General features: G+C 33.7%; 1 protein-coding gene across 1 annotated transcript in view; it reads right to left on the minus strand.

The window, feature by feature from the left end:
* Positions 1–235: 235 nt before the first annotated feature.
* Positions 236–20,434, minus strand: part of LOC144440748 (sentrin-specific protease 8-like) — a 110,433-nt gene continuing 90,234 nt past the window's right edge. The window contains exons 5-6 of the mRNA XM_078130130.1: positions 4,217–4,273; positions 236–845 (exon numbers count right to left, since the gene is read on the minus strand). Coding sequence (XP_077986256.1) covers positions 682–845; positions 4,217–4,273 — 221 coding nt within the window. The 3' untranslated portion in view covers positions 236–681. The remainder of the gene's footprint in view (positions 846–4,216; positions 4,274–20,434) is intronic.

Here is a 20,434-nt window from a genome sequence, read left to right on the forward strand (position 1 = left end):
CAACATATTACGTTTCCATTTCCATAGGACCATTTTGACAGGACTGAAATGAGCATATGTGTTTCAAATCTGGACTGAAGAGAAAAGTAAATAGTACTTTTCAAATTGCACAAGATAGAAATAGACATGTTTTGGACAGGCTTCAATGAGAAACATGTGCTTTCTCCTTTAAAAAAGATTGCAAAGTTAATATCCTTTTATTTCTTGCAAAAGAGCAGTACTACAATGAAAAAAATCATGACTTATCCTTTAACGTAGGAGAGGAAAAGAGTATATATAGTTCTTTTTATGTAAAATCCCCTCCAATGACCTCCAATGTTGGTACTAATAAGTTAAATACTTGAAATCATTAAAGAACTGCTATCTCTTCATCTTTGAAAGTGAATGAAAAGTGCATTTTTTCCTTAATATTACAGTGGAAAATTGAGGAAACACATTAACTTTCATGAATGACCTGTAGTTTTCCTATGTAAGAAGAACGGCAAGAGATTTCTCTTAAAGCTAGTGATGAATGCGTTCCCTTTTTCAGTAGGCTTGCAAAGTTGATTTTTATTTTTATTTTTGAAGAGATTTTTTCTTTCCCTTTCAGCAGCACTGTTACATGGTGATTTCCTTTGTTTCCCTGCTACAGTAACAGCTGCTATTGCTTGCAGCTAAATAATACAATAATCCCATACATTATCAGCTCTGGTTGCTAAGGGAAAAGATGAGTGATTTCAGTGTTTTCCGTTTCCTGGATACTGCTTCCTGGGTAACTGCTTCCTTTAGTGATACTTTGTTACTGTGCAGTAACTGTTCACATAAATGTTCAGTGTTACAGATAACAAATAGTCCACAATCATGACCTGTAAATGAGCACAATATCATTTAACTGTTAGGAGAATAATGGTGATACAATGTTAATTCTAATTATGGAAGTCTGGATCATAACTTTCAAGTGGGCATAATTGAATGAGTAAATCTTGGCTGAATTTAAGATGATGTAGTATTTCTTGGAAGTTGATATAATTTCTGCTGAATGGCTGCTCAATACCAGCTAATTTTCTGCTTGTTTGTCATTACCTGTTTGTTTGACATGATATCTTGACTTTCCTTTCTGATATACAGTTTCCCTAACATCAATTCATTCTTCATGCTGGAAACAATTGCTACACCATTTCATGACACTTCTCAGTACAAGTATGTCAATCTAATTAATGATGATTAATTTGTTACTCCTAGTGACCATAAAATATTAAAACTAATTTGCCAAAGAATAAATGAACCTTGGCGTTTAGTCACGTAACATACAAATAAGCAATGGAATGAACTGCTCATAATCCTTCAATGGATAATTGTGTCTAATTGTCAGCTTTCACTATTCCATCAAGGTGGATATTCATATTTTGATTTTAAATCTACTCTACACAACAACACAACGCAGTGTGGATATTCATATTTTGTACACTGTAACCAATTGAGTGTGGGAAGGGTGGCATGACTATGGTCATATACTGCATTCTACAATGTCACATACTTTGGTATGGACAGGGTTCTCATCATCATTAAACTTGAAATCACCCCACCCTCACCCTACTTAATTGAAGTGTTACTGTTTCTATATCTATGATAAATATTCACCTCAAACCCAATCCCAAAAAAATCATCTTTGATAAAGGACATGAATTTCGCATGGTACATTGCAGACATGATCACATAAGAAAATTACTAACATTTTCATTGGAATGCATAGAACCAAATGATAAAACAAGGAGATAAACTCCAGCAGCTAAGTCTGTGTGGTCCATCATATGAAACCAGGAATCATTAAGAAAATGTTGAACGTATGACCTTGTTGACATAAATCTATGCAGGATATCACTGGCATTTCAGGTTTTGGAAATACTTACTACATATTGATAATTGGTCAAATTGTTTTGGACTTCGGTGGTATGACACTAAAAGCTGTCCTTCAAAGATATGAAAAGTGATCCTAAAAAAACCCTTTAAACTCACCAAGCCTGATCTTCTCATTTCTTTATAGTTTTGCATATAATTACATGTAACGAGATATCTATGTCACATAACACTTGATAGTACATGTAGGTGGACTTACAGCATAATACTTGATAGTACATGTAGGTGGACTTACAGCATAACACTTGATAGTACGTGTAGGTGGACTTACAGCATAACACTTGATAGTACGTGTAGGTGGACTTACAACATAACACTTGATAGTACATGTAGGTGGACTTACAGCATAACACTTGATAGTACATGTAGGTGGGCTTACAGCATAACACTTGATAGTACGTGTAGGCGGACTTACAGCATAACACTTGATAGTACGTGTAGGTGGACTTACAATATAACACTTGATAGTACATGTAGGTGGACTTACAGCATAACACTTGATAGTACATGTAGGTGGGCTTACAGCTGTAAGTCCACCTACATGTACTATCAAGTGTTATGTTGTAAGTCCACCTACATGTACTATTACATGTTTTGCATAACACTTGATAGTGTATGTGGATGTGTGTGTGTGTGTGTGTGCGTGCGTGCATGCATGCTTATGGACATAATTACGTACGGTATGTATGTATGCATGTATGCATGTATGTATGTATGTATGTATGTATGTATGTATGTATGTGTGTGTGTATGTATGTATGTATGTATTTATGTATGTATGCAGTGTTGCAGCCAGCCTTTTGAAAGAGTGGGACATAGTGTCCCAAAAATTTCATTTTTCTGGGTCATCATACATTTTTGGGGGGACAATACAAAAAAAGCGCCAATAGCGTTGTAGCACTACTGTACAGTTTTTCAAAATATTAACTCACATGCTGACCCATGCTAGATAATTGCTGAATGATATATGCAGTTGCCTATCCAACCCTGTTGTTATCTATGCAATATACACAATCATTTGACTGTTACTATAGGCGTGGTCATGTTGCTAAACATACTTGCATACAATTTTAGTGTGGGTCATCTATGACCCGTCACTTCCAAAATTGTAGGTCAGGTCCTATGTCCCAAAAACCCCCTCTGGGTGCAACAGTGATGTATGTATGTATGTATGTATGTATGTATGTATGTATGTATGTATGTATGCATGCATGTAGCTACTTTAAGTAAACTTTGTGATTTACATGTACATGTAATATGCCATCACTCAAAAAATAAATCTACGACTTGCACTTCCTCTGTCACAATTAATTAGTTTATACTTTAGTTTGTGAAGTGTGGAGCTTCTCTACCTACATGTATATTGTTTACAGACTGCAACAAACACTGTAAGTGTAAGGGTAAGACATAGTAATGTCAGCATTAACATTATGTAAACTTATCTGGTGAAATTCATATTCTATTTGTTGACTGTAAGGAAACTTGAATAGGCAGCTTCCAGTTAGTATATTATTGTGTTCATGAATATCTATCAATGTACAACACTGCTGATGTAATCTGAGAAATCAAGCTACTTGAAATCACTTCCCTGTTAAAGACTGATCCAATTTAAATTCACAATATTGTTTAGTTGAATGCACAATACAATGTATTTGAAAGTTATAAGAGCATACACAACATTCGTTACTATGACAATCCACACAGCTTTACTTATGTGATAGATTGGAAATTCCTGTAGGGAGTGAAAGTAAGCAAATCATTCAGCTGATATTATTCTTACTGTATTCACCTTACCTATTTCACAATCAAGTCTTCAGGAAATCTCACTTTTGTCACTATTTAAATGTAATCACTGCAGACAACATTTCTCACATTATGTTCATTTAGAGTGTATGATGGCTGGCTTTACAGGAGCCTTATTTCCTATTCATTTCCTTCACTTTCAATGTTGGATAGTGTACTTTAAGTACTATTGGGGTGTGTGTATTCATTGTATCATATGAAGGGAAAGACTTTGTTGTATTTGAATAGCTTCATAGTTGCAATATTTAATGTGTCACTCTGCTTGACCCAACAATGCTTTGACCATATTCTTAATCATAACCATTGCCCACATGGAGTTGTGACTGTTCAGTTGTTTCAATAATTTCAAGGAATGCAATTATACTCGGTTTCTTTAAGATGACAGTAAGTTTACTTTTGTGGGTGTTGTTGTATGAAGGCATGAAGAACTTATAATCCTAAAACTTGTTTAAGTCCACATGAAACATAACAATGAATTTAAATGTTTTCCAAAATATGGGATACTGTTAATCATTACCATTTGTTTGGTGTGGACTATCCATGTTGGTAAAATTCATCTTAGTTCCTGCTCCAGCTGTGGAAAGACAAGAACATCAAGTTAATTAAAACAATCTGTCTGGTGTCCGATAACAGAGATGCACATTGGGGGAACCCATTATAGAGTTATTATAGAATATATGTATGGTAATTAAATGTAAGGATGTGATGTAGACAATCATATATACATACAATTCTCATGGAGTGATATTATTTGTATCAATTGTAATAATATTCATGGCCTTGATTCTTATGAAAATATATGTATTGGTTAATTTGATAATCTAGGCATTAATATAAAGTAGTGTAGATATTTCTGTATTTGTATTTGAAGCAAATATTATGGATATAAATATATATATTTATGGATATATAAGTTTGTATATAATTTATACAAATCAGTCACATAATACATACATGTGAATATATGTGGACTAATGTACAGTTTGATAAATGCTTAACATGCTTTTAATCTCATTTCATACTACTGTCATCTAGTGTGTGTATCAGAACTGTGGTTTGATAAATGTTTCTGTAATCCCCCCTTTATCTCATTTCACACCCTTGATACCCATGTGTAAGACTGTAGGTAGAGTCATAGCTTGATAAATGCTTCACAGCATCTTCCTAATTACAAAAACTAACACATATCATTTTTCATTCCATTTGCTTTCCTTCTTCAATTGAAGTGTCTGATTACCTACTAACCATTGTAATTACAAACCAGCATAACACTACAATCCATTTATCATTTGTCTTTTACACAATAGGGCGGAGTTAGTGAATGATTGACACCTGTCACATCTAGAAAATCAAATGCACCAGATGCAAAATGCACTCTGGTGTCTCAATTTAACAAGAGTATTGAATGGACACAGTACGTATCATCCTCGCCATCAGATGACAAGATTGTGTTAAGACATCACACATATATACATGTAGTAGGTATTTCAATACTACTGATTCTACATCTTGCAAGAGGAATTGTACATGCTCGAGTTTATTTCTACATTTCTGGCCAATTGCACTATGAACTGAGGCAGACTGTGGAAGCTGCAACAGCGATATTTGCAGGTACTAATTTAAATCTGGTAGTTATTGTTATGCCCTAGTGTTAACATACTCATGAAAGAGGAAAATCACTCTGCTTGTCATACATACTTACTATGAAAGAGGCAAAGTCATGCACTTGTTGTTACTGTATACTTTATTTTCATCTCATTATAATTAGTCTAAATATAGTTATGGTAATACAGGATTACAATGACAGGAACATCAAATTAAGTATGGGCAAAGAAGCATGAATATTTGGATGATTTCAGGTGTATGTATTTCGATATACCATCATAAATTACGCACAGATGATATAAAATAAATTTAGCTTTCAAAACTTATTTTCATTATACTTTCAACATACCAGTCTGTCTCTAATAATACTTTTCAGTGTCTATATCTCAGTGACATGGCAATCGATTGAAATAAAAACTTCTGGTCTTTATGAAAATGATCAAGGAGTAGTTCTACTTTACTTCAAATAATCTAAATATTGGCAAATAACAATAATAATAATAATTATATTATACAATGATAATAATTAACTTTATCTAGACTTGATAGCCTCAGTAGGTCATGAGGGTCAAGAATTATTATCATCGACAGCAAAGACCTAAATCTACCAGGTTCCCAAGTATACAGCTGGGTTGACTGGAGCACAAGTGTGATTCAAATCTTGCCTGAGGACTTTAGCCATTCAGAAACAAACAACAGCAGGAAGGTCTGAACCTGCAACCTTCACATTCCAAACCAACCACTCTAACCATTCTACCATCATGACTCCATATATACACTTGAAGAATTGAATACTAGAAATGTCTGCTTATTACTTGTGAAAGTTTTAACATTCAATAAGAATGGCAAGAAAAGTGTCCAGTGTCATTATAGCAAATATGATTACATATCTGTACTTGTCATAACCTATCTATATTCTTAAGTATACTTATCTAAATTACTGTATTTGCATAATGTATGTGGAACTTGATAAATATGACAGATTATCAGTCCAAAGTTTCAACAGTCTAAACATAACGCAATAAGCATAGAGGACTTAGTTTAAGCAATACAAAATTATATTCAATTTATGTACTCAATAGAAGGTATATTTCTTTGATTTCAAAGCATCTTAATTGTATGGTTCTCTATCAAGTGTACTTACTTTTGTTGTCTTATTTGTTGAAGTAAACTAAGAATTAAATCCAATACCATTTTTGCACACCACAATGATACCAACATTTAGTACTGAAGAAATTATCACTTGTTTGAAGCGAGTAAAGGCTCTGATATATTCATATCATCCATAACATTTTGTTATTTTGGTAAAACTACATAGTATATTCTGATATTTTGGGTATACACATCTGGTTTTGTCTTTTCTTCTTTTCACATTACAAATAACAGTACTAATACATGTAATATCCCATTATGTACAATTCTAATGTACCATGTAATCTTATAATGAAAATTAAAATTAGTTATCAAATTTCTTCCGGTTTTAAAAATACAATGTCTATTTCCTTAGGCGATGGAAATGTAATAACAAATACGTGTTATGTTAAAGACCTAGTACTGTGAATGCTTAATATTTCCGAATGCTTCCCTCTGGGAAGCATTTTACGTCATTAAGATCCAGAAAAGTGCATATTGAAAATAGTTTTAATAATAATATATACTTTATTAATCCTAAGAGGGGAAATTGGAAAACTGCAAGCAGTTAAAATTACAGCCTGAAAACATTACAAAAGTGACATGATAAAAAGGTGCTTAAGGAATGTTTGACACAAGACAGCTACACAAAACAAGTCTCCATAGAAGACAATCCAAAACTGATTTGGTATATAGCAAACTTATTCTGGAAATTTGATCTTGAAAATGAAGGTTATGGTCAAAAATCAGTCTGAATAGTAACCATACCTTTAACAATGTGAGTGTACACATTTAAATAATGTCTCTCGGGAGGAAACTTCCAAATACATTGATCAATCTACTATTTGACCTTGAAGATGAAGGCCAATGTCAAAACATTAGTATTAGCTTTTTTATCATGAATATGACCATTTTGCAATACAGGTCACGGTTGCAAAATCAAGGAACATATGCATATGTCTTGCATTGTAAAATTCCAACAGATAAAAGATAAACCAATTTGGTTATTTGACCATGAAGAAGACAATAAAGGTCAAAGATTAAGCTCTTAAAAGCAAGCTCAATCTTTGATAGTAAGGATATAGGCATTTGAATGGTATCTCTATGTATTACACCTCCTAAGTTATGATGCACATTGTGACATTTTATAACAAACATAGCTGCCATTTGGCCATATTTCATTCTGTAGCAAAACTAAGTGATGTACATATGTGTCACATAGCATGTTACCTCTGTACCGGGTTTGGTTAAAATCTGTTGCTGCATGCCAGAGATATGAGGGTGAACACACAGACAGAACCCAATATAATACCTTTCCCCCCCCCCCCCCATATCAAAATAATCTTCCCAGTGGTTTTTGACTGTCATCCAAAGACAGACAGACAGACAGACAGACAGACAGACAGATACATGTACTCTACCATATCTATAATTAAACCTTATACTTATAGTTCAGCTAAAATGTGTGTTATCAGAAAATCTCCACAATTAATTATGGTTCCATAAACAAGTATCTGTGAATTGGCCCATAAAATAATTTTATTACATCAATAAAACAATACTACTAGAACATCTTACTCAGAATGCCAGCTACGATCACCTTAATTTAAACACTTTCTCATATACACACCCTAAGTTACAATGTTCCCACCAAACACAAAGGCAATCACGCATCGGTCTGGCAGTTTTAATCACATCTTTTTCTTTTTCCTATATTGTTATATACCTCTTGTTGCACTTTAATACTCATCTGCAATGCCTAAACAATTGTTCATTGAAAACACTGATTTTCACCTATTGCTATGTACACATATGATATAAAATAATTGGTCAACATTTGTGCTTTAGTTGTCAAATTATATACACATACTGTAAATTAATTGTTAAGTATGTAATTTTCTATCCATGTTGGCTCTGGCCTTTCATTTCCATACCAACATTCATGTATCCCACTGTTCAAAAAGCAAGCCGTTGTACTTGAAACACGACAATGGTGTCCAGACCTACCCAGTAGACAACATTCCTGTGCTACCAGAAATAGACTTAGGCTTTTCAACAGCAATTGTTAATCTTATCAATGCTGTCTCTCGTCTATACATGTACTTCACATGAGTTCATAGCAGCATACAGCTAGATCTGCAGTGCCCTCTACACAGTGAGCAAGATAAATGTTCTGCCCTTATACACATCAAGTGAAACTGATGTTAGTTTTGGTAGGAAGGATAATTCTGTACAACTGCCTACTAGCTACAGGTTCCCCTTGTAGTGAGCTGCACAGGTATTCCTATTGCATGAAATTATGTGTTGCACATGATGACATAACAAAATTATTCGATATCTAAATTTATTCCAAATTAACTAAGTTTGTAACAATATGTAATTAAAATTTAGGTCAACAAAATGTTAAATAATATATTTTATATGAAAAGAACAATGGCATTACTTAATAAGCCAATATTATATTACATCTGATATAAGCGGTCTTAAACTGAAAGCTGATTAACTTGTCAAAGAGATTATGTTTTGAACATGAAATCTACTTAATTAATGATGTGAGAGTGTTGTAATATGACTGAGTGAAAACTAAAACCTGTTGTAAATAAATCCAATTTAGCTTTGATGAAAGACATTTTAGCTCATGAGGTAAGGATCTCCACAAATAGATGTAATAACAGTAACTTTCAAAATTTGCTCTGTCAGCAGACACCAACATTGTTAGTACAATGTACACATCATTCTACTTCATATGACTGAAATACAATGATCACTTTCAACTTGCTGTTGTCCATTTCAATATTAATTTACAGCCAATTATAAATGCAAAAATGTGTTGTTCTGTGGGCCAATTTACTAGCAAGCTGACATCCAATATTTTTACTGGTTATATTATCTACACCATTCACCTAATAATTCTCTAAACTGACTGATTTTCCAATTGTTCCTAATTCAAATGAACAAGGCCATTCATAAATAATTACATATTGAAAAACAAATCAAAAGAGATACGATACAAAACGGTAATAAACAGACATATGGTCCATCAACAATATTATGTTTCTCATTAGCATCTAAAAAATAGGTATTGTTCAAAATTAGAATTCCAAAGGTAATCTTTCGAACACAAAAAAAAATGCAACAGTTTAGATGCTTTAGTGAAACACTTTAACATTATCACATATACAGGAGAAATAAGTTTTATTAGTGGCAGTTAAATGAGTTCCGAGTTTGTATGTTGTATTCTTTTACCAACTACATTATCATATTTAGTGGATGGAGCAAGTAAGAAAAATAATTACATACTTTGTTGATCAATATTTGCTCTGTAAAGTAATTGATTATCTCAAAATGTCAAATTGCTGCCAGGGTTCATTTCACATGAAAATATCTATATAAAATAAAAAGGAAATACAGTACACATTACAGAGGAAATTAAAGAATGCTGTTGGTCTCAATATTCCATATTGCAAGGGACAATACAGCGGATATGATTTGATTGAAACATGCATTGTACTATAAAAGAAGTCTGATCAAAAACAAACTATTTTACCTTTTTTTGCCATCAATAAATTTGTTCATGACTAGTCTGAAATCAATTTGTATATTGACTCTCTATATTAAACTCACATGAACATAAATGGAATTACATATACAAGTATAGATAAGGCAATGTTGCAAATCAAAAAATTTGATAAAAATACGCAAAATCCTACAAATTCTTCCAAATAAGAGACAACTCAAAAGTACCTTATTGAGACCTACGTATAAAAGTGAGAAGCCATGGAGACATGTCGACAGTAGGGTTACTTTTTATAAAGATTCTGATCAAATAGAGAACTATTACCTGAACACTACAGCCTACCTATTGAATTTAGTCTATACACTTTCAACTTAACATAAATGAGTCACACTGTTTGACTGATTAGTACATAAAATATCCACAAGTAAGGGTTACCTCGCTATAAAAATTGAGAACAAGCCTTCATTGATCATTTATGTGTTTAAGGCAAACTTATTGTGCAAATTTGAACATGTCTTTAGATACAAAACCTCATAATTTATTGACCAATTTGCTATTTGACCTTGAACATGGAGGTCAAAATCAAAGGTCAAGGTATAAAAAAAGAAATCTGACCTTTGGGTATAGGCATTTAAATGGAGTCTTTGAGTTAACAATAGAAACTTCTTGAGTTAACATAGAAAAATTTCAGTCATTTCACTTTGAACATGTTTGTCAAGGTCAAAGGTCATTATCTCATTAGAAAGCTCATCATTGATGTAAGGGTAAACACTTGAATGTATCAAACCATTGGAGATAACAGGTGAACTGAGCTTTTCTATAACAAATATCACTGCCATTTTGCTATACAGGTCAGGGTCGTGAAATTAAGTGACTTGCGTATGCCTCACATAGTTAAACACAAGTCATGATGAAAATATCATTACTTGAATATTTGATTAAAAAAGCTATGAAGATAACCCAAATCTGGCTATCTGACCTTGATGAAAACTTTCAAGCTCAATGGCCAAGGTCTTAAAAGAAAGCTCACATTTGATAATATGGGATTATAGGCACTTAAATGGCATCACTACATATTGCACCTCCAAGGTTATGATGCATATTATGAAATTTAACAACAAATATGGCCACCATTTGGCCATATTTGATTTAGTCGCAAAACAGTGACATGCATTTGTTTCATATAGCATATAACCTTTGTGCCAGGTTTGGTTGAAATTGGTTGGTGCATGCCAGAGATATGAGGATGAATGCATTTACAAAAAATATGGCCACTGTTCAGCCATATTTAATTTGGTTGCAATACAAAGGGACATGCATATGTCTAACATAACAAAATTTAAGTTTTAATATATGAGAAAAATAGTTTTCTTTAAATTTCATCTAACATATTCGGTTAAGTCTTAATGAAAAATTAGTCTTTTTCCTAAATATTTGCTGAATACTTTAATCCTTAGTATTCTTTAAACCTTATAAATAGTCACATTTTTGGGGGACAGACAGGTATATATTTCATATCATGAATGTTGTATTATTTGGTGAGCATTTTATATCAATTGCATGTTGGAACTTGATTACTTTTACTGTAAGTTGGTGAGAGGTCATATGTCATCAGTTTAAAGTAGGGAAGGGCAGTTACTTTTAACTGGGTGGTTTTTCAAAAGTAGAACTTCAGTATTCTTGATTGTTGTTACTCATGTGCCACTGACCTATACCAACGTGACAAATATTATACTTATATCATGGTGTACCTAATATGGAAATAATTACCTGCAGTTATGACCCTTTCCCACCCACTCACATTAAATTGATGAACCTCCCCAACCCACCCACTTTAAAGTGAAAACAGCCTCACCCATCAACTTTAAAGTGATGACTTTCAACACACGACCTCTCTCCAAAATAAACTACATGTATGTGAAAGGCAGTAATTAAAAAAATTAAGAATTATAAGTGAATCATGTGAATGATTATACTGAGTAAAACATGTTTTTGTTGTTATGACATGAATTTGAATAGTTTGTTATAAAATACATCTCTACATGGCAGGGTATTAATTTACAGTAACTCTGATATCTGGTTATGTGATCTGCCTTTGTTGTGGTGGGTTAGTAGGCTTTGGTTCTGTTTTCTTGTTGTTGTATTTCTTCCATGTCTGTTAACCTGTGCACTTGTAGTTATCGTGCTCAGTTGCTCTGGTTGAAACATCCTAATCTGTTGTTTTGACGTACTCAGAGCTGTCTGAGTCTGTATATAGACTCCTCCTGTGGTGCTTTCAACATCTTCAGTGAACATAAACATCCGCTAAGTCCTTTTATGATCTTTCAGAGGATTTCCACTGGAGGAACAGACTCAAAGTGACATGAAAGTGTTATTTTTATGCCGATAAAATTGTCTGAATAACTTTTTGTTTGAAACTACAAGAACTAAGTTTGAATGACTGGACATGTGTGAATTGACCTCACTTGACAATTTAGTGCTGAGTATGCGTGGACTAAACCTATAGTGTAATTACACTTTATGACACATTTTAAACAAATGAATTTTACACACATATCCTGAAAGCTTTACTACCGCTTGACTATTAATATTCCATTTGTCTTTGAAGACCTAGCTTTCAACTTGTACTGTTCCCACTGAGCTTTATGATGTCAAGTACATGTAAATGATTCAATATGTGATAAACAAAGTCGGTGATGGCCTTGGCAAGTCATCATAATATTAAATGTAATTGACAAATTTTAGGGCCATTAATTGCATTTTAATAGTCTAAGTTACATGTATATTATAACATATTGACACAGCAAGACTATTTTGAAGAGAGATATTTTTGGCATCCCATGTATGTACTTTCTAGGGACTATTAATTTAGATCAGTTATTTCCAATGTTTATACAGACATCATCTACACTGTATAGGCATAACAAATAATTTCCTTCACATTTCTATTTGCCATATTATACCCATGATATATAAAGTATAAATATTCACATATTTTGTGTCTGTTGTGATTCAATTTTGACCAGAACAACATTTTTTTCATTATTCAGAATATATATAACCTACGAGTAAACATTAAAATATCACCTGTCAGCTTTGGTTTGATTTTTACCAGAACAACATTTTTACCAATGTCAAACAGATGTTATTATCTAATTAGTTCACTGGGCAGGACATAAAATAAAAGACACCATGTAATAATAAACTATTAAAGCCTGGACAAAACTTCATATTTTAATTACCTAGAATATATAATCTATTAAAGAGTAAACATTGACCAGAACAAAATTTTTGTCAATGTTGAATTACAAACAGTCTACAGGGTATGTCAAAGAATTAAAAGACAACATCTAAACCAAAAAAATGGACATAAACCTCATATTTTCATTACCAATAATATATAACCTAAAAATTCAAATATTTCATGTTAGTTTGGTTTGCATTACCAGACATCATCTAACTTGTCTACTGGGCAGGAGAGAAATCTAATGACAACATCTAACTTGTCTACTGGGCAGGAGAGAAATTACCAGACACCATCTAACCTGTCTACTGGGCAGGAGAGAAAACACCAGACACCATCTAACTTGTCTACTGGGCAGGAGAGAAATTACCAGACACCATCTAACCTGTCTACTGGGCAGGAGAGAAATTACCAGACACCATCTAACCTGTCTACTGGGCAGGAGAGAAATTACCAGACATCACCTAACTTGTCTACTGGGCAGGAGAGAAATTACCAGACATAACTTAACTTGTCTACTGGGCAGGAGAGAAATTTAATGACATCACCTAACTTGTCTACTTGGCAGGAGAGAAATTACCAGACATCATCTAACTTGTCTACTGGGCAGGAGAGGAATTACCAGACATCACCTAACTTGTCTACTGGGCAGTAGAGAAATTAACAGACACCATCTAACTTGTCTACTGGGCAGGAGAGAAATTACCAGACACCATTTAACTTGTCTACTGGGCAGGAGAGAAATTACCAGACATCATCTAACTTGTCTACTGGGCAGGAGAGAAATCTAATGACATCATCTAAACATAGACTAAATTCAGGACAGAGAGTTCATATTGCCATTAGTCATGATGTGAATGCGAAACGCAAACAATCCAATATCTCATGTTAGTTTAATATGGTTTGATTCTTATCAAAACAACATTTTGCCAATGTATACAGACAGCATGAGATATGATGCAATTGGATACAACCAGTCAACTGGATAGGTCAGAGATATAATTTTGTCATTTGTCATTTCTGTATTGTTGATATGGAAGGTAAAAGTTAACATTCTAATATCTCAGATCAGCTGTGATTTAATGTTTAAGAAAATAGTATTTTCAGCAATGTACTCAGACAGTTTTGAGTACAGAGTAGAACAAGACTGTCCTAGTTATATTTGTTGTATCCACAATGTACAAATTAAAATACCACATTCCTATGTTATCATCCCAGTTCTTATTCAATTTCTTCCAAAATATCTGGTTAAAAAAAAAATGGACTTTTGTAAATGCTGTCAAATAGTGTAGCTCTTGCAATTGAGTAAATGTCACTATATGGGCATAAAATCAATGATTATAGCCACATCCATGTGTTCAATACTCAATCGTCAATACCTGTTCTCTACCTGGCTGTATCCATGGATATGTTCAGAAATATTGTCTCGTAAAAGTACACATTGCACTGTGGGTTATTAACTTCGGTGCTATTCTGTTGAACTGACCCTAGAATCCTTCATGACATACCATTCCACAGGGCAAACCTTTCCTCCTCGAACAAGCATGCAGAATTGTTAATTGGCCTTTGAAACTTGCCTTACATGAACATAACATGCTTTAATTAATCTAACAAACAAAATCAAGATGATGGGACATTTGCTGTACACATCTATCAGTAGGTGTCAGGGATCAATGTGACATGCCATCTGTTCGTGTAATGAGACACACTTTTTGACAGTTGTAATCAGCAACCTTGTGTTTAACCTACAATGCTGAAGGGTTCATAATACTCTATATGTTACATGTGAGATTTTCATCAAGTAAATGCAGCAGGGGTGGACTGTCAACCATAATTACCTGACTTTCGTAAGTACTTTACACTATTTTCTTCAGGATAGCCAATTGCTATTACAAGAACATCAAGCAGCCCTAGCTAGTTTGCCAGTTTGTGTCTTAAAATATCTACTACGTAGGCATACAACATGATTTTCAAATGGAATTTGATAATTGTCATTAGGAAACAATATATTTGTAGTGTTTTGAACTATTCTGAATGTGAATAAACTTTTGTTAATGTAGCTAGGTTGGTATTTACAGGGCCATAGCCTGACCAAATTGCCAGGGGCCAGAACTTTGTCTTGGTGCAATCATGCATTTAAAATTTACAAAGGTGGCTAATTTACATAATTTTGCATGCAATTTACGTTATATCCATTTTAGCGTATGCACTTACATATCGTATGTAATGTTGTATCTTTTGAAAGTAGTTGCCGAAAAGATGTCACATTGAACGTAAAAAAAAAATTTCAAATAAAAAAAATTGGATGGTACTTTTTCAAATAAGTAACACAACAAAATAACCCTCTTCTTTACCCAACTATTTGCCCTACAGTCTGTGCAGGTACAACGAGAAGTAGAACTAATAGTTTGAACATATTTTTTTTGTCATTCCCAAAAATGTTATAACCGTACTTTATGTCTGAATCCAAGGTGAACTCAGTGGATTCTCCTTGTCATTGTCACTATAATGAAAATTGAAGTTTGGATTTTGATGTGCAGCTCTGTTTACAAATTCAGGGATATTCTTTCCGCAGCAAATTATCACTTCAAAATGAATTGTGGAATAACACTAGTGTCAGTGCAATGAGATAATTATATCAAACAACATTTCAAACAAAGACAACGTCGAACACAATTTAAAGTGCATCTTCAAAGAGTGGATCTTAAACTGCATACCTAATTTAACAATTTTCAGGGCCACCAAATATTCCAAAAAGAGATCTGCCGTTTTATCAGTAAATGTTTTAATATATGGAACAAGATGTAAATTAGATCGAGCGCATCTTCGGAGTCACTGCATGCATCGGAGTCACTGCATTCACGACTTTTTCCTTTGAAGTGATACAAAATGGTATGCTTACCCTGTCTGTTTCCTGACAAATGTCAAAATAGACTGCTGGATATAACGTCATTTTTTTTGGAGTTTCACTCTCTGACATTATTGCAACTTGCTGTCTTCAAATGAAGGAGACTTTCAAGACTACAGTTACTCATGGAAATTGCACAGTGCATGTGCACACTTCTTTTGTACTTTCCAGCACCAAGAATTTTTTAATTTGCTACATTGCAAAAAGTTACAATTTTTAACTGGACACATTTTTATTCAAAGGTAAACCAGCACAAAATGGAGAGACATATTAGCATGGAGTAAGTAGTCACTTTTTACTTAAATTAGTGAACCATCAATTCAAAGTGCATGTGCTAGGAATTGTCACGTAAATAATGATTTCAATAATATCACTATGTATTTGAAAACTTGATTTTTTTCCTTTCTTTTTGCCTAAAGATCTTTATAGTACTGATTTACACCCCAAGGTTTTCAATCTCTATATGTTCTTTATTACCTACTTATTAAATTTTAACATTTGTACACAAAATAAAATAATACATGTTTTGAGGTAGGTAAGAGGAGACCAGAAAAATAGCTACTTGCTAATCAAGTCTATCTCCTTAAACACTGTACATAAAATTTATAAATAAATACATGACAAAGTATAAAGAGGGCAGTAAAAAAAACCTAAATATCTATGAAAATATATATATTGTACATCAACATGAGTTGCAGTATATTCACGTCAGGTGAAGAAAATCTTTTAGTGAGTTACGAAAGACATTCCTTGATGATTTGGACCTAACATCAAGAGGTAAGTTGTTCCAGTGTACTGTGTATGACATTGCAAATTTACCTATTTCAGTGTTTATCCTTGGGATTGAAAGGAATGCTTCAGGTGATGTTTCAGATGCAGACATGATATACTAATAAGTAAAACAAGTAATGAGAATAAACGTAAATAAATGCTTAATAATTATGATGCAATTCATACCACTGTAAGCTACACATATGGATGTATGGCTGCACTATACATGTCTCCTTGCAGTAATAAAGTTAGCATTTTGTTTTTGATATCAGCTATTTGCAGAAGATATTCAAATGCAGATACAAATTGATATTCAATGTTTGTCACAGGCATTACTAAGCCAAATAAGGGGCCTTCACACAAAACATAAATGAAACTATCTTCACACTATGTTAGGTAAACTTTAACCATGTGGTTATGTAGTTAAAATAAGTAATATACGATGCATGTACATATAAACATATATAGAAAGAAAGTAATTAAGCCATTGGATGTATGCTAACAACAACATTGTCTATACCCCAAACAGATAGATGACAAAGGAGTGAACTTTTGCTATATCTCACAGCAAGATAATAAAATATAACTGATATGCAACTTATATGGGGATGGGATATTCCATTCATGTGTAGGGACTATAAGTGGAAACAATCATTCTAATCCTAGTACAAAAAAAAGCAGAGCACTGATTGAAGGATAAACACACTGAAAGTCAGATATTTGTATGGCCACTTTAGGTACAGATTTCATGTTGCTCTTTCTTATAGTCTAAATTTTGCTTATATACTTAAGCCATAGATGCAAGAGGTTGATTCTTGTAGAGGCTTTGATTGATTCTATACTGTCAAATAATATTAGCAAAACCGAATGCACTAGCCAGTATAAAAAGAAGTTATTCTGACAAGAATGCAAGCAATCAGAAAAGTATAATTTATTTCTGAGCTGGTTATTCAGTCTTGGAATGCCATACTTATGTAATGAATGGAAGTTAGTTATTTCAACATGACTAGGCTAAGTTTGTCTATCAACAATATATGTCTAAGTTATCCAAGAGAAAGTAAAAAAAAAATAGCACCAATGGCATTGTAGCACACCAGTATTTACCTGTTGCTATTGGCATGGTCATGGTTGCTAGGGTCAATTGTGTCAAAATGTTTTTAACAATAACTGCAGAATAACACTCCAAAAACATCCCCACCAAATGCCAACCCCATTCACCATGCAGTTTCAAGATATGTTTTTGACCAAAATTGTCATTTGTAGACCTAATTTGCATATCGCTACTGGGATTATCACGCTGTCAATACAGCTTCATCTACACATGCCCAGCTAATCTGCTCGGTAGTTTTTTAATTATAGATTTTTCATCAAAAAGACACATTTTGAACACTAATTTGCATATCACTAAATGGAATCAGCATGTTATTCACAATTTTTATCCCTAATGAGGTCAAGTCGATGGTCAGCATAGCCAATTTCATGTATGGGAGAGATTCACTCAAATCTGTGGTCAGCGTAGGTCAAAATGTCATGTCAATTGGGTCAAGTTGGTAATTTGAACTTTGAGGGGGGCTATGCATGAGAACAGAAATGGAAACATTAGTTCAGAGATTTTATCAAGGTACTGTTGACCTTGCCAAAATATACAAATGCCGGGGCGATCAATTTTTGTCTTACAATTGACATTTTCCTACGAACCATCTTGACCAGTTTTCTATCGTCTTGGCTCTACACACCTGCCCATGTGCAAATGCATTTGACCAGCTTGAATATTGAGGTTAACCTCAAGGAAACATATTTTAACGACACAGCTTTTAGGGTACAAAATACATTGTTTGCCAATGACTTGGCTGAGATTATCGAAGTAGAAAGACCGCATTTCAATGCCTGGGGTCATATGTTAGGCAACGTGCATATGGGCCATTACACATGGTCAAACAGGTCTTGGTCTTTAAAAATGTTACATAAATCTACTGTTTAATAGGTTTTTTAAAAGTCAGTTATCCTAATTGTCTTTGTTCTGATCTTTTGTCAGGCAATTATCAAGAGATATGGTAATTTGTGACATTACAAAATGTATTAAGATGGAAACAATTAATAAAATTAATTAACTAAGTTGTCACTTTGAATGAATGACCTTGAGAATTATTTCTTGGTCTTTAAAATGTTACATAAATCTACTGTTTAGTAGCTTTTTTTAAAAGTCAGTTATCCTAATTGTATATGTTCCATTGTCCCAAGAGGTGGTATCTTGCCACGTAAGTGGTGCACATCTCAATCTTCGGGACCGCTAGCCATTTCCATTTTCCGCCACTTCCACCTTCAACCTCCAAGACCTTCTCGATTTGGTTGCAACAAAGAAGACCAAGTCAGTGGGTGAGGTGCTGTCATCCCCACTAGTGTTGGAAAGTCATGTAAATGGACGTCCCAAGGGTCAATGCACCTTGCCATGTGCTCTATTTGAGATTGTTACACTTTGTTTCCACAAATGCATGGGCCTAGTTGATCAAAATCGTTGGTGGAAATTTTGCCAACGTCTAAAGATGATAGAAAACAGTCATAACTGGCATGACATTGCAAACCAAGTTGTTGCTAAGTGTTCGCACATACAATGGAAGCAAACTAAGTTGTTGGTAAGCATTCGCCCATACAAAGGTATGCAAGCCAAGTCATTGGTAAGCATTTGCCCATACATTTATAAAGGTATGGAAGGGGACAAGTCAGTCAAAACCATTGGCAACGATCGCCATTGCTATAAACGGTCGAGTCGGTGAAAATTGTTGGTACATGAAAATGCTCCCACAATTTTTCCCCACGAGTGACAATTTTTCCTGTGTGGACGAAAGAGTGGGGGATACTGCAAGAGTGAAATTAACCTGGGAAAAAAGGTTTAACTCTGGCCGGAGGCGATTTCCTGATTGACTAACCCCCTCAAAAAACGACTCTTATGCAAATGCCGTTATATCCTAATGCAGACCTTGAGGTGTGAAAAGGGAGCCAATATGTGTTGAACGACTTAAAACAACATGAAACTGTAGACGGAACGCCAAAAATGTGATTTTTGAAATTGCTAGACCATGAACTAGAAGTGAGTGAATTTTAGTGAAAACCTTTGGCAGTCTAGCGGGTTTGAGGGTTTGAATCTAAACACCACTAAGAATGTTCCCATCAAATTTCAACCCAATCTACTCAACTATTTTGGAATTATCAATTGTCCATGTCTTATTGGTCTTTAAAATGTTACATAAATCTACTGTTTAATAGCTTTTTTAGAAGTCAGTTATCCTAATTGTCTTTGTTCTGATCTTTTGTCAGGCAATTATCAAGAGATATGGTAATTTGTGACATTACAAAATGTATTAAGATGGCAATAATTAATAAAATTAATTATTAAACTAAGTTGTCACTTTGAATGAATGACCTTGAGAACTATTTCATATCTTTATTTCATCTAATTATTGAGATGGTATGATATTTGTTTTATGTAATGTCAACCACACATCTTCCTATCAATGACTTGTTAATGTCACAACCTCAATAAAACTCACTTTATATAATT

Source organism: Glandiceps talaboti, chromosome 1 (assembly GCF_964340395.1).
Source record: "Glandiceps talaboti chromosome 1, keGlaTala1.1, whole genome shotgun sequence".
NCBI lineage: Eukaryota > Metazoa > Hemichordata > Enteropneusta > Spengelidae > Glandiceps > Glandiceps talaboti.